At 43.2% G+C, this 14,065-nt stretch overlaps 1 protein-coding gene across 1 annotated transcript in view; it reads left to right on the top strand.

The window, feature by feature from the left end:
• slc7a4 (solute carrier family 7 member 4) overlaps positions 1–13,910 on the top strand; it is a 34,375-nt gene extending 20,465 nt beyond the window's left edge. The window contains exons 4-5 of the mRNA XM_043715465.2: positions 1,454–1,562; positions 4,441–13,910. Of these exons, the coding sequence (XP_043571400.2) occupies positions 1,454–1,562; positions 4,441–4,634 (303 nt within the window). The 3' untranslated portion in view covers positions 4,635–13,910. The remainder of the gene's footprint in view (positions 1–1,453; positions 1,563–4,440) is intronic.
• Positions 13,911–14,065: the final 155 nt, after the last annotated feature.

Raw genomic sequence — 14,065 nt, 5'->3', positions numbered from 1 at the left:
AAAGTGTTGGAAAAGGTTGTAAGAGATAGGATTTATAATCATCTAGAAAAGAATAATTTGATTAGGCATAGTCAGCACGGTTTTGTGAAGGGTAGGTCGTGCCTCACAAATCTTATTGAGTTCTTTGAGAAGGTGACCAAACAGGTAGATGAGAGTAAATCTGTTGATGTGGTGTATATGGATTTCAGCAAGGCGTTCGATAAGGTTCCCCACAGTAGGCTATTGTACAAAATGCGGAGGAATGGGATTGTGGGAGATATAGCAGTTTGGATCAGTAATTGGCTTGCTGAAAGAAGACAGAGGGTGGTGGTTGATAGGAAATGTTCATCCTGGAGTCCAGTTACTAGTGGTGTACTGCAAGGGTCAGTGTTGGGTCCACTGCTGTTCGTCATTTTTATAAATGACCTGGATGAGGGCGTAGAAAGATGGGTTAGTGAATTTGCAGCCGACACTAAGGTCGGTGGATAGTGATGAAGGATGTAGTAGGTTACAGAGAGACACAGATAAGCTGCAGAGCTGGGCTGAGAGGTGGCAAATAGAGTTTAATGTGGACAAGTGCGAGGTGATTCACTTTGGTCGGAGTAACCAGAATGCAAAGTACTGGGCTAATGGTAAGATTCTTGGTAGTGTAGATGGGCAGAGAGATCTCGGTGTCCAGGTACACAGATCCTTGAAAGTTGCCACCAAGGTTGACAGGGTTGTTAAGAAGGCATACAGTGTTTTAGCTTTTATTAATAGAGGGATCGGGTTCCGGAACCATGAGGTTATGCGAGAGCTGTACAAAACTCTAGTGCGGCCGCACTTAGAGTATTGTGTATAGTTCTGGTCACCGCATTATAAGAAGGGTGTGGAAGCTTTGGAAAGGGTGCAGAGGAGATTTACAAGGATGTTGCCTGGTATGGAGGGAAGGTCTTACGAGGAAAGGCTGAGGGACTTGAGGCTGTTTTCGTTAGAGAGAAGAAGGTTGAGAGGTGACTTAATAGAGACATATAAGATAATCAGAGGGTTAAATAGGGTGGACCGGGAGAGCCTTTTTCCAAGAATGGTGATGGCGAGCATGAGGGGACATAGCTTTAAATTGAGGGGTGATAGATATAGGACAGATGTCAGAGGTAGTTTCTTTATTCAGAGAGTAGTAAGGGTATGGAATGCTTTGCCTGCAACGGTACCAGATTCGCCAACTTTAAGTACATTTAAGTCGTCATTGGACAAGCATATGGACGTACATGGAATAGTGTAGGTTAGATGGGCTTCAGATTGGGATGACAGGTCGGCGCAACATCGAGGGCTGAAGTGCCTGTACTGCGCTGTAATGTTCTATGTTCTATGGCCGTTACTCTGAATCACAAACCAGCCATCCAGCTCTTTACATTAAGAGATAATCCAGTAGTTTGTAATAAAATTATGATGAGTTGTACCACTAATGAGATTTTTATGACTTTTCATTTTGTAGGTTCCATTGGTGCCCTTGATTCCTGGAATCAGTATCTTACTGAATGTATACCTGATGTTAAAGCTCAGTTTATTGACTTGGGTGCGATTCTCTGTTTGGATAGTTATAGGTAAGACAATTTTACTTTTAAACATTAATTGCTCATTTACTTAGCTGGGTTCCACAGGTGGAGTGTTGTCATGATATGGCAGGTCATTAATTAGGGAATCTGATGTATGGTTTTCGTATCTCCTGTTCAACTATCTGTTCCAGTAATGAATTATAAAGTTACTAGTAATCCTTTAGAAATAACGATGAAACAACCAGTGGAAAAACATGCGTTTGCCATCCGTAGGCATGCAAAATTATCTAAAATTCCTTGATTCTGCCAGTTATAGAGTCATACAGTCATACAGCACGGGAATAGACCCTACTGTTCAACTAATCTGCACTTAACAGACATTACAATCTGACCTAGTTACATTTGCCAGCATTTGGCCCATATCTCTCTAAACCCTTCCTATTCACATACCAATCCAGATGCCTTTTAAATGTTGTGATTGTACCTGCCTTCACCAGTTCCGCTGGCAGCTTGTTCCATAAGCTATGTTAAATTTCTGCCATTGTTCAACTGTTTGTTTTTCTACTGAACTTCTTTCCCATTCCACCCAGCCAACTCAGCCCTTATCCATGTTTAATTACCAAGTCTTGTTTTCAACCCATGTTTCTCACTCTCCAACTGAACGCTAAGTTCTGCCATGCCATGGCCACTGTTCCCTAGGGGGATCTCTTACTCAGAAATAATTTATCAAATCTGTTGCATTACAGAACACCAGATCCAAAGTAGTAGCTGGATCAGGAAATGGTCCTGAAGATACTCAATAATTCTTTGCAACCACTACGTTTGCGAATTTAATCTTCATGTAGATTGGGAAAATCAAAGTCATCCATGTGCGTTGACTCTTTTGACATGCCAACTTTGACCTCCTTGTAACCATATCTCCAAAATGGCTGTAAGATCATACCCCTATTTGTGCTGTTCATTCATTTAATTTATTCTGAATACTTTGTAGAATAGAGCACCATTAATTTTGCCATTTTGCCATTTCACCCACAACCTTTGCCCCTATTTGTTGTGATCTGGAAAATATTGCCTGAAAGGATGGTAGAAAAATACATAGTAAGAACTTGCAAAAAGGATACATACTTAAAATAAATTGGAGGTTATGTGGAAAAATCAGATGAAAAAGTCTAATTGCCAGCTATTTTAGAGAGCCAGTCAGGCAGCATCCGAGGAGCAGGAGAGTCGATGTTTTGAGTATAAGCTCTTCATCAGAAATGATGAAGAGCTTATGCTCGAAATGTTGACTTTCCTGCTCCTCGGACGCTGCCTGATCTGCTGTGCTTTTCCAGCATCACATTCTTCGACTCTGATCTCCAGCATCTGCAGTGCTCACTTTCTCCTAGCTAATTTTAAAGAGCCAGCATTGATATAATGGACCAAATGGACTCCTTCTTGTAGTGTCACATCTCACTGGGGTAACATGCCGGCTATCAAGCTCTACTATTACAAAGTTAAAAATTTTTCAACGGATTCAAACTTCTCCAAGTTACCTCTCTTTTAAAATGGACCAGATTTTTGTACTTTGCAAGAATTACCATTTATTACACAGCTACAGATTCTAACCAAAGGCAAGCAACTACTAATTGTCAAGATATTCCTCTAATGTTAGAACTATAACCCCCTTATAAACAAAACCCTCCCCCATTACATACACATGCGGACAGAGGCAGGCAGACAAATAACATTGGTGTAATGGCTGGTGGGAATGCTGTTCAATGGTCCCAGTTCACAGGATTAGGTGAGATGATCCTTTTGCTTGCCAGGACCTGCTGCTCCTTCATCCCTTATTCCAGGTTCTTTCCACTTCTGCATCGGAGACACATTAACCGCAAAGACTCTGATTAAAAACCCCACTGCTTACAGCAATGAGCATGGGGGAATAAAAAGTGACTTGCGGAACCATAGTAACTAACACTGCCAAATGCCTGAGGACAACTTTTTAACATCACACTGTGGATGAATGCTCAGCACTAGATACCAGCCAAGGAATCACAATTTGCCACAGTGTTGTTGGGCTGAATGTTGACTCCTATCATTAATCTCCAGTGAAGGTGGGCAAGGGAAGTGTCCATGTTTAGCCTGGATGAGCCTATGTCTGGGCAAATTGTCTAACAACAGCCAACTTGCATGGCTCATGCGTGGACAGTGGCTTTATATTTGTTACATTCAGCTTACCATTTTCTCAAGAACATGAGGGGTAGGGTAAGAGTGGGGCTGGTGGCTGAAAGATGATAAAAAGAGGGATAGGAAAAATGTGATTCCTATTATGGAGGAGTTATCAATATTCAGACAGAGGGCTTGTGTGGTACAGAGGTACTGTCCATACATCGGAGTCAGGAGGCCTGGGTTCAAGTGCCACCTGTTCCAGAGGTGTATAATTACATCCCTGAGCAGGTTAATTAGAACATTCAGGAGAAAGTGAGGGCTGGAGATCAGAGTCAAAGAGTGTGGTTCTGGAAAAGCTGGCAGTATCCGAGCAGCAGGACAGTCAGAGCTTATGCACGAAACATCAATTTTCCTGCTCCTCAGATGCTTCCTGACTGGCTGTGCTTTTCCAGCACCATACTCTTCGATATCTAAATATTCAGCCAAGCCAGTCAAGTGTAAACTGAGAGAGGTTTAAACTTATGTCAATGGAATTGCTCTTGTACAAATGATTTCACATGCTGGTAATCTAAGAGGGAAACTGTCCAACAACACTGGACAAATCTTCCATGCTGTCCTAATATCTCCTCATGAAGTCAGGATCTCTCCTGTGGAAGGATTGGAGGGGGAGGGTGGACATTGTACTAAATGAAATACACTCCGTAAATGTAAAATGTCATTGAGTATGACTGTTGTGGGTAGAACTGGAGGCTCCTAATGTGCTTTCTTATTTTGTAAGGTTTTCTCATCTATTTTGGTTATGGGATCTGGCACAGTAAGGAGAATCTGAAGGAGCCAAAACCACGGAATGTTGTTGCCCGGTATGTTGTCCTTCCTAGCGGCAGCTTGGTGGAAACAGTCCAAACCGTGCAGCCAGACACCCAGCACACCACGGGCATGGCGGAAGTGACCGGAGAAGGAGCGAGTAGATAGTAGCAGACTTGGCCAGTTGTCCTTCGCTAGAGGAACCCTCCCACTCTTCTAAGCTTTGGTGTTATTCCAGGTAAAGTTGGACAGAGCTGCACCACAGTATTTTCACCAGGTTGCAGGAGGTCACGTGCGGCACCTTTCTTGTTTCACCCATGAGCTTTTCCAACCTTTGCTGACCTTAGCTTCTTTACCTAATGAAAGTGGAGTGTGGCATGAACCCTTCTGAAGTAGATGAGATAAAACACCTCCAGTGAGGAATGTCATTATACATGCCTACAGAAGGGGTCATTGTAGAATCTAAATCCTGTATCCGCTATACATTTTTTTGGTCTCATTTTATTCAGTTGTGCAAATGTTTCTTTTCTTCATCTGATTATCTGGTTGAGTAAGGGAAAGAGGGAAAAAGTAAAAGGAAAACACTTTCTAACAACGTCCCTGTCCCCATAGCTGTATATTGAAGGGTGACACATGCATATTACTCTCTGTAAGAAATATTCAGAAAAGTTTCAGTTTGCTGGGGAGTGTATACTGTACTAAAATTATCAAACACCTGTCACATGAACCTGTGTAAGTTCAGAGATTTCAAGTGCTTTATTTAATGATGTGGTCCAGGAAACATTCCTGTCTTGATTGCTCTTCACTATGATCCAATGGGCAAACTCAGCTCATTAATGACCTATACACAATTATAATGTTGATATTATGTGGAATTATTTTCATTGCACTGTTCCCTCATTATATTTTTCCCAGCTCCTCCTCCTCCCACAATCAGGTAATGTACTGGTTGTTGCTGTTTTAATCTGATCTACTTCCTCACCCCTCCCCACCTCCACCCTTTCTCTTGCTTTTTCACTTTCCCCTCTCCTTTTGCACTCCATCTCTCTTCCTAGTCTTCCTTTACTTTGTCCACTCCTCAGTCCTCTCTCTTTCTTTTTCCTTCTTTTGATTCCTTTCTCTTTCTCTTTATTCCCTCCCTCCCTCCCTCCCCTCCATCACTGCCTTTCCATGACTCTGACTCTTCATTTATCCTCTGTTCTTTTTCCCCCTCCCTACTTCCTTCACTCTTCCAAACCATCCTCACTTCCATGCCCCTCCATTCACTTCTCTACCACCCTCCCTTCACTCTTCTAACCCTCCTCCCTTCGCCCTTCTATCCCATTTCCACTGCCCCCTCCCACTTCCACCACCCCCTTCACACCCTCTCCCCTTCCTTCACTCTTCTACTCCTGCGTTACATTAGTTCTCATTCATTGTCACAGGATTCAATCAGCTACCTTGTACAATTTCGCACCTCTCTAACACACTTAAATCATGGTACTTCAACATTTAATAATGTGCAACAGTAAAGACAGTTGGAACCACACATTTCCAGCAGCCTCTTAATTCATCTTTACTCAAGCTCACCCAGGGTTTACTTAACAGCAATTGGCCTTTGAGGTGTTAAAGGAACACACAATTGCATAGTAGCAGAACAGCCATATTATGTTTTGCTTTATATGGTGTTCCTCCCCTTATAAAGCAGCATATCCTGACTTACTGGGAGTAGAGCCAACAGTCTATGTCTGTTCATCTTTCCAAAGCTTTGTGTCTAATGCGTGTTGGATTTTAAATATATTTGTAACTTAGATGAAAATTCTCGTCTGTTTTTGTGACTGGCTCCAGTTTCTCAGGTCACGATGAAAAAGAAAACCTTTCACTGATGCCAATTTGGAGCCAATCTAAAGAATGCTTCACCATTAACCAATTACTTCAATTCTTCTCTCAGACGCTCTAGCAACCTATTATGAGCAATAACATGGGACATCCATGATTGGTAGATTCATAATTCCCTCTCTGGAGGTGGGAAAGGAGATGGTAAGAAGGGGAAATAACCTGGCAGGTTGACCCAGAGAGATACTCTCCCCACTTAGGCAGTTGATCTCCAATTAACAGCTTTAAGCAACCAATTATGGGTTTCAATTTGCCAACTCCCAGGTAGCCAGCCTGCTTGGCAGATGAGAAAGGAGGTTAATTTCTCCAACAGGGTAACCAGGTCAACTTGTACAGGACATTGGTTAGGGCACTTTTGTAATTCTGCATTCAATTCTGATCTCCCTGCTATAGGAGCGATGTTGTTAAACTTGAAAGGGTGCAGAAAAAGGTTACATGGATGTTGCCAGGGTTGGAGGGTTTGCGGTATGGGGAAAGACTGAATAGTCTGGGGCTATTTTCCCTGGAGGGTTGGAGGCTGAGGGATGACCTGATTAGGTTTGTAAAATCATGAGGGGCATGGATAGGGTGAATAGCCAAGATCTTTTTCCCAGTGTAGGGGAGACCAAAAATAGAAGGCATAGGTTTAAGGTGACAGGAGAAAGATATAAAGAGGACTTAGTGGATAACTTCTTCACACAGAGGGTGAAGCATGTCTGGAACAATTTGCCAGAGGACTTAGTGGAGGCTGGTACAATTTCAGCATTTAAAAGGATGTGTACATGATGAGGAAGGTTTAGAGGAATATGGACCAAATGCTGGCAAATAGGAGTAGATTAATTTAGGATATCTGGTCAGCATGGATGAGTTGGACCAAAGGGTCTGTTTCTGCGCTGTACCTTTCTATGACTCTATGATCATCCGTAACTAGGTTGAATGGTGGAGCAGGCTCGAAGAGCTGAATGGCCTACTAATTGCTCCAATGTTGTGTGTTTCTACCTTTATCCTCTGGCTACTGAACTTCCAGCCAGTGGAACTGGGTTCCCGTTGTCCAGTCTAATTAGTCTTCTCATGTTTTGCCTTATTTGATGACTTGGACATTGAACTTACCACTACTCCCAAAGGATGCAGCTTTAAAAGACAGGCTCCCCTTTAAATGGCAGCAACTCCCGCAGCAAACCAGCTGCCCATAACTAGCCAGATCCGTGTTGGTCACACGCAAAATAGTAAATCTCTCAATGTGGCCCAAATCCTGCATGTAAGTGAGTTAGAAGCAATGACCCTCAGCTGGTCTATGGTTGGAGTACTCGCGTGAAAATATCACGTCTTGCAGGTACCTCTTCCACATTCATTGAAATGGAAGGCAACTGAAATAGTTTCCATTGCTAACAGCATTTGACCTTCCCTCACTGATTGATCCTGTTAATAATAGCCACACTTTATCTGGCTTGCTGCCTGGAATGTCAGGAGATGCTCAGTGGAGTTAGCAAGGCTGATAGAACTGCAGAGGGACCTGACTGTTCTTGTGCATGAATCACAAAAAAAAATAGTTTACAGATGCAGCAGGAATTAATAAGGCAAATGGATTATTGTCCTTCATTGCTGGAGGGATGGAGTTTAAAAACAGGGAGGTTATTCTGCAGCTGTACAAGGTGCTTTCAATAAGATCAATCTGGGACGATTCTGTGGGTGCTCAGTCCACTTGTCACACAGCGGCCAAGTTGAAAGGGAATCCCTGTTCTCAGTTGTCAAGGCCTTTACTCCATGGGATTTCCATTGATTTCTCCTGGAGTTAGGGCAGAAAATGGCAAGTACCCTTGTAGAAACCTTAGGTTTCTCCCTTTTCCAACATTGATGTTGGTTGCTTGTGTTACTGTTGCTGTCTGTCACATATTTGCAGTAGGCTTGACATTTAACTGTTGCGGTCTGCTTTGCAGCGATTGGCCATATGCATAAAATGACTGCACCAAATGAAATTTGCTGGTTGTGGGCATTTTCAGAACATTGTGACAAGGCATTAAATAAATGGAAGTTTTCCCTTCAGAGTACAAATGCGAAAGGGTTAGTTAACTCTACTATGTCCTGCTACAACCTCACAGGACATTAGTGAGACTGCTTCTAGAGTACTGTCTATCATTTTGGTCATCCTCATTCAGGAGGGATATACATGAATTGGAGGTGGTTCACTAGGCTCACTTTTGGGATGAAGGGATGAGGAAAGATTGAACAACTCATTGGAGTTGAGAATTTATGAGAAGTGTTTGGACTGAAACACATAACGCTGTGAGAGGGCTTAACTGGGAAGATGTCAGGAGCGTGCTTCCCCACGTGGGACACCTAGATCTGGCGGAACAGTTTCAAACGAAAAGGTCTTCCATTTAAGGATGTGGTGAGGAGGAATTTCCTCTCTCAAAGGATCGTTACTGTTTTAGATTTTCTTCCCAGCAACCAGCAAAGGCTGGGACATTGAATATATCAATTGACGACAAAGTCAGGTATTATGGGGATACACGGGAAAGTAGAGTTAAGGCCACAACCAAATTGGCCATGATCTCATTGAAACATGGAGGGGCTGAATGGCCTACTGCTGTTCCTGGTTCATATGTCTGTAAAGAAACAAAGAAAATATGACCATAAGAAGGCCGTTTGAGCTTCTCTTACCATTTAAATGATATCCAACTCAGTCCCCTTTTCTCGCTTTCTCCCCATATCCCTTTAACCTTAAGAACTATATCTAACTCCTTCTTGAAAACAGTTTTTGGCTTCAACCACTTGCTGTGGCAAACAATTCTACAGGCTCATCACTCTCTGGGTGAAGAAATTTCCCCTCATCTCAGTCCTAAGTGGTCTGCTCCTGGACTCCCCAGTTATTGAAAACATCCTTCCTAAGTTTGTCGTGCCTAGTCCTATTAGAATTTTATCGATTCCACAAGATGTCTCTTAACTTCTAAACTCCCAACAAATATAGTCCTAATCAATCCACATCTCTGTTTACACATCAGTCCTGCCATTCCCTGGAATTAGTTTGGTAGGCCTTTTTTTTCACTCCTTCCATAACCAGAACATCCTTCCTCAGGTAAGGAGACCAAAACTGCACCCAGTACTCCAGGTGTGATCTAATCAGGGCTCTGTATAGTTTCAGAAAGACATGTCTGCTCCTGTACTCAAAATGTCTCCCCTTCTTCATCACCTGCTGCGCCCGCATGCTTACTTTCAGCAACTGATATACAACCCTCCCACCCAGCTTTGTGTTTTCTACAGAGCTTGTAATATAATTCATTAGCTGTTGGCCTTTAACTGTTTGCAAGCATTGACACAAGAAGGAAGCATTAAAAAACTGTTCAAGCGCAAAATCAGACACCTCAACACAAAATGTAATTCAAACAGACACAATTCTCTCTCCAGTTTCTAAGTTACTATCCCTCCCAATTCCAAAACTTGGACTCTCCATACACCATTGGATACACAAAGGAAATGATAGGAAGGTATCAGGCACAGGGAAGGGCTGGGACTTTTCCCTGTGGCTCCTCTGTTGTGCCCTGTTGTAAGGAACAAGTCAGGATTAGAATGCTCCTCTGTGTGGGGAACAGTCAGTCAATAAAGGACAATGGTTGGGATCTCGAGGTTGTGTGGCCAGTGAGAAGCTTGAAAGCAATGACAAGGAGCCCCAACAGGAAAGTAAGGAAAATGAGGCATCTTTTGTCCAAGTTTTTAAGAGTCGAAATAATAAGTGTCCCTTCACAATACCACAGTGGAGGATGAGACAGAGGATCCTTCTACAGGCCAGACTGCAGTTGGTGCTCTACCTAGCCAGGATTGTGGGAGTTAAGTCTGTGCTCCCCTCTCCGGTGACATCGGGATGCTACCTCCAGTAAGCTAACCTAGCTCCCATTACCTGTGGGGCCTTAGAGGCTGACTGGGAAATCTCTGACTGGAAACTCCCACTCAGTCTCCTTTCCCAGATCTAATGCGGCCTTTCTGATCTCAATCAGTTTTCTATCATTTGTGTGGCCAGGTGGCCCATGCACTTCCCATCCTGACTCTGGGAAAATGGACCACAGACAGAGACAGGGAAGATTCGATTAGATGCTCTACAGTGTTGAAACAGGCCCTCCGGCCCAACAAGTCCACACCGACCCTCCGAAGAGTAACCCACCCAGACCCATACATTTACCCTTGACCATGGCCAATTCACCTGACCTGCACATCTTTGGATTGTGGGAGGAAACCAGAGCACCCGGAGGGAACCCACGCAGACAAAGGGAGAATGTGTAGTTGCCCGAGATGGGAATTGAACCCGGGTCCCTGACGCTGTGCGGTAGCAGTACTAACCACTGAGTCACTATGCCGCCCAAAATGGCACACTGACCATTGCTATGGTTACTACAAATCGTGGGGCCTCAAAATCCAGATGGAAGTCACCACATCAAGTTGTGCCATTTTTCGTAGAAAATATAGAAGAGGACGAGGCCATTCTGCCCTTCGAGCCTATTCCATACCTCAACAATATTATAGCTGATCATCCACGGGTACAGATAGGTTTAATGCTAGGTGTCTTTTCCCTAGGATGGGGGATTTCAAGACTCGGATGCATAGTTTCCTTTATTCATAAGCCTTTCTGCTAAATCCTATGGCAGCATAGTGACTATGTTACAAGCATTCCATACATCTCAACCACTTTGTTATGAGTTCAAATCTCAGCACAGCAACTTGGGAATTTAATTAATTTCTAATTAGATTTAAAGTAAATATGGACTAGACGTAGTGAATGTCATAAAAATCCACATAACTAAAGGAGAGATAAGTTCAACCGATGCATTCAAGAGGGTGTGGAGGATTGTTTGGATAGAAATAGTGTGTGGAGATAGGGGAAAAGGCAGAAGATTGGCGCTATTGAATAGAATTGGAGCAGGCACGATGGTCCGAATGGCCTCTTTCTGTACTGTAACAATTCTGTGATGGTGTCTTTTTGGGAAGAGAATGTGCTAATCTGACCCCAGCACGGCCAATACATTACGCCAGATGCACAGCAGTCTGGTTGACTCTTAACTGAACTCAGAATGACTTTGCAAGTCACTCAGTTGTATTCATGACTCACTTACTATTTTTCTTTCTGAGGGTGGCATGGTGGCTCAATAGTTAGCACTGCTGCCTCACAACATTAGGGACCTGGGTTCAATTCTAGGACTCGGGCGACTGTCTGTGTGGAGTTTGCACGTTCTCCCCGTGTCTGTGTGGGTTTCCTCCGGGTCCTCCGGTTTCCTCCCACAGTTGAAAAATGTGGTGCTGGAAAAACACAGCAGGCCAGGCAGCATCCGAGGAGCAGGAGAATCGACGTTTCGGGCACAAGCCCTTCCTCCCACAGTCCAAAGATGCGCCGGTTAGGTGAATTGGCCGTGCTAAATTGCCCATAGTGTTAGGTGCATTAGTCAGGGGCAAATGGGTCTGAATGGCTTGCCCCAACTTGCCAGATCCCCAACCCACCAGGTTCTTTTTCCTAATGGGCTAAACACATAGTACTGATGCCCACAGCCCCACCACTGATAAAATCCCAGTGGCAATGGGTGGATGCCAGTAAGAGCCCATGAATTGGCCGTTGAAGAGCATCAAATGCCTCCAGGCAAGTAAATTGCCTGCTGTGTCCCCTGAGGCTGGTAAAACTGCAACAGGAGTGGACAAAGGTGACAGGCACAAAACCCACTCCCCTGGTGTTCACTGGTTGTAGTTGGGGCTCTACACTCTGTCCGAAAAGCCACGATGTGGAGGTGCCAGTGATGGACAAAGGTAAAAATCACACAACACCAGGTTATAGTCCAACGGGTTTATTTGGAAGCACTAGCTTTCGGAGCGCTGCTCCTTTGTCAGGTAGCTTGTGGGGCAGGATCATAGGACACAGAATTTATAGTAAAAGATCATAGTGTCATGCAACTGATATGATATATTGAACAAATCTAGATTGCTGTTAAGTCTTTCATCTCTTAGAATGGGTTACAGGTTTTGATGCATTAATATGTTAATCCCAGAACTTCTTTTAAGTCACATTCCTGAGATAATTTAAGGTTTTATATAAAAAAAGGTGACATCTCAGCTCAGACAATGCACTAAAGGTGTGAAGTTAGAGTCTGTCTGTATTGAGTCAGACTGTTTCTATTTCCAAAGTAGGAATTTATAAAATCTCACATGGACTGACTGACCACAGACTGTGTGCTTTTTAAACAAAATAGAATGTATCTGCAAATATAATTCTGCAAATGCATATTCACCCCATGGACTTATATGTGTGTGTGCATGCATGTGAGGGACAGAGAGAGTGAGAGAGTGTGTATGTGTGTGCGCATGCTTGTTAGAGTGTTTGTGAGTGTGGCGGAGTATGTGCTTGTGGGAGGGTGTGGGTGTGGTGTGAGAGTGTGTCTGAAAGATTGCGTGTGTATGAGAGAGGGCCTGCGTGAATGTGTTACTTTGAAAGAGTGTATGTGTATGTGTATATATTTGTGCTGATTTCATATGTTGCAGGCAAGGATGTCCCGAGGCATGGTACATTGTTGAGACCAAGCAGACACGCTATGACAGCGGATGAATGGACACCACACAACAATAAGCAGGCAGTGTTGTTTCCTTCCACATGGGGAACACTTTAGCAGTCAGGAACATTCAGCCTCAGATCTTCAGGTGACCATCCTCCAAGGTGGACTTCAGGATATGAAACAATGCAGAGTGGCGGAGCAGAGGCTGATAGCTAAGTTCGGTACCCATGGGATGGCTTCAGTCGGGACTTGGTTCATGTCACACTACAGGTGACCCCATTACACTATATTGTACACATACACACACATAAGCACACACAGAAGCACACATGCACACACACAATACATACATAACACACACTCTTACATACTCACACACTCACGCAGACCCTCTCTCATACAAGTGCTTTCTCTCAGACACACACACATATATAAGCCCCCATATGCGCACACCCTCTCACAGGCATATACTCTGTCAGACTCATGCGCACACACACACACACACATGTACATAAGTCTATGGAGTGAATTTGCATTTGCACTATTGTATTTGCAAATACATTTTATTTTGTTCAAAAAGTACACAATCTGTAGTCAGTCAATCCATGTGACATTTTATAAATTCCTACTCTGGAAATAGAACCAGTCTGACTCAAGATTGGAATACAGACAGACTCTAACCTTATACCTTTAATGCATTGTCTGAGCTGAGATGTCACCTTTTTTTTTATAAAACCTTAAGTTTTGAGTTCCGAAAATTGAGTTTTAGAATGGAGATTTTCCAAACTTCCAACTTTTCTTACTACCCTAACTCTCCAAAAAATGGGTGAAACATTTGTAGTTATCTCTTTGCTTCTGTACCTCCTGAAATAATAAGTGCTGGCAAACTTGGTATTTATATTTTTGTAGAATAGGATTTTTCTAAAATAAATGATTTGTCCCACTGTCTTGTAAAAATGATGCTACCTTTTGAATTGCAGCTGCTGTTTCTGTTGTCATTCTTGTCAATGTTGTATTTACTTTGGGACACATTTCTAATTTGGTGAATAAACGTTCTGAAGCAGCAGATTCGTGTGTTGGGTATTTACTTCCTGTTTGTTAATAATTCAGTTGCCTTCCCCATATATTGCAAAGTCACCAATTCACCCTGTTTTATGGGCCGTTTGCTCTCGCCATATTGCTCATTGGTGAGGCAGTGAATATTGAACATGACCATTGGAC

The sequence above is a fragment of the Chiloscyllium plagiosum genome, unplaced genomic scaffold (assembly GCF_037043375.1).
Source record: "Chiloscyllium plagiosum isolate Xiang-an unplaced genomic scaffold, Cpla_swu_hap1 HiC_scaffold_24, whole genome shotgun sequence".
Lineage (NCBI taxonomy): Eukaryota > Metazoa > Chordata > Chondrichthyes > Orectolobiformes > Hemiscylliidae > Chiloscyllium > Chiloscyllium plagiosum.
The sequence above is the reverse complement of the archived record's forward strand: the minus strand, read 5'-3'. Positions and strand labels throughout refer to the sequence as shown.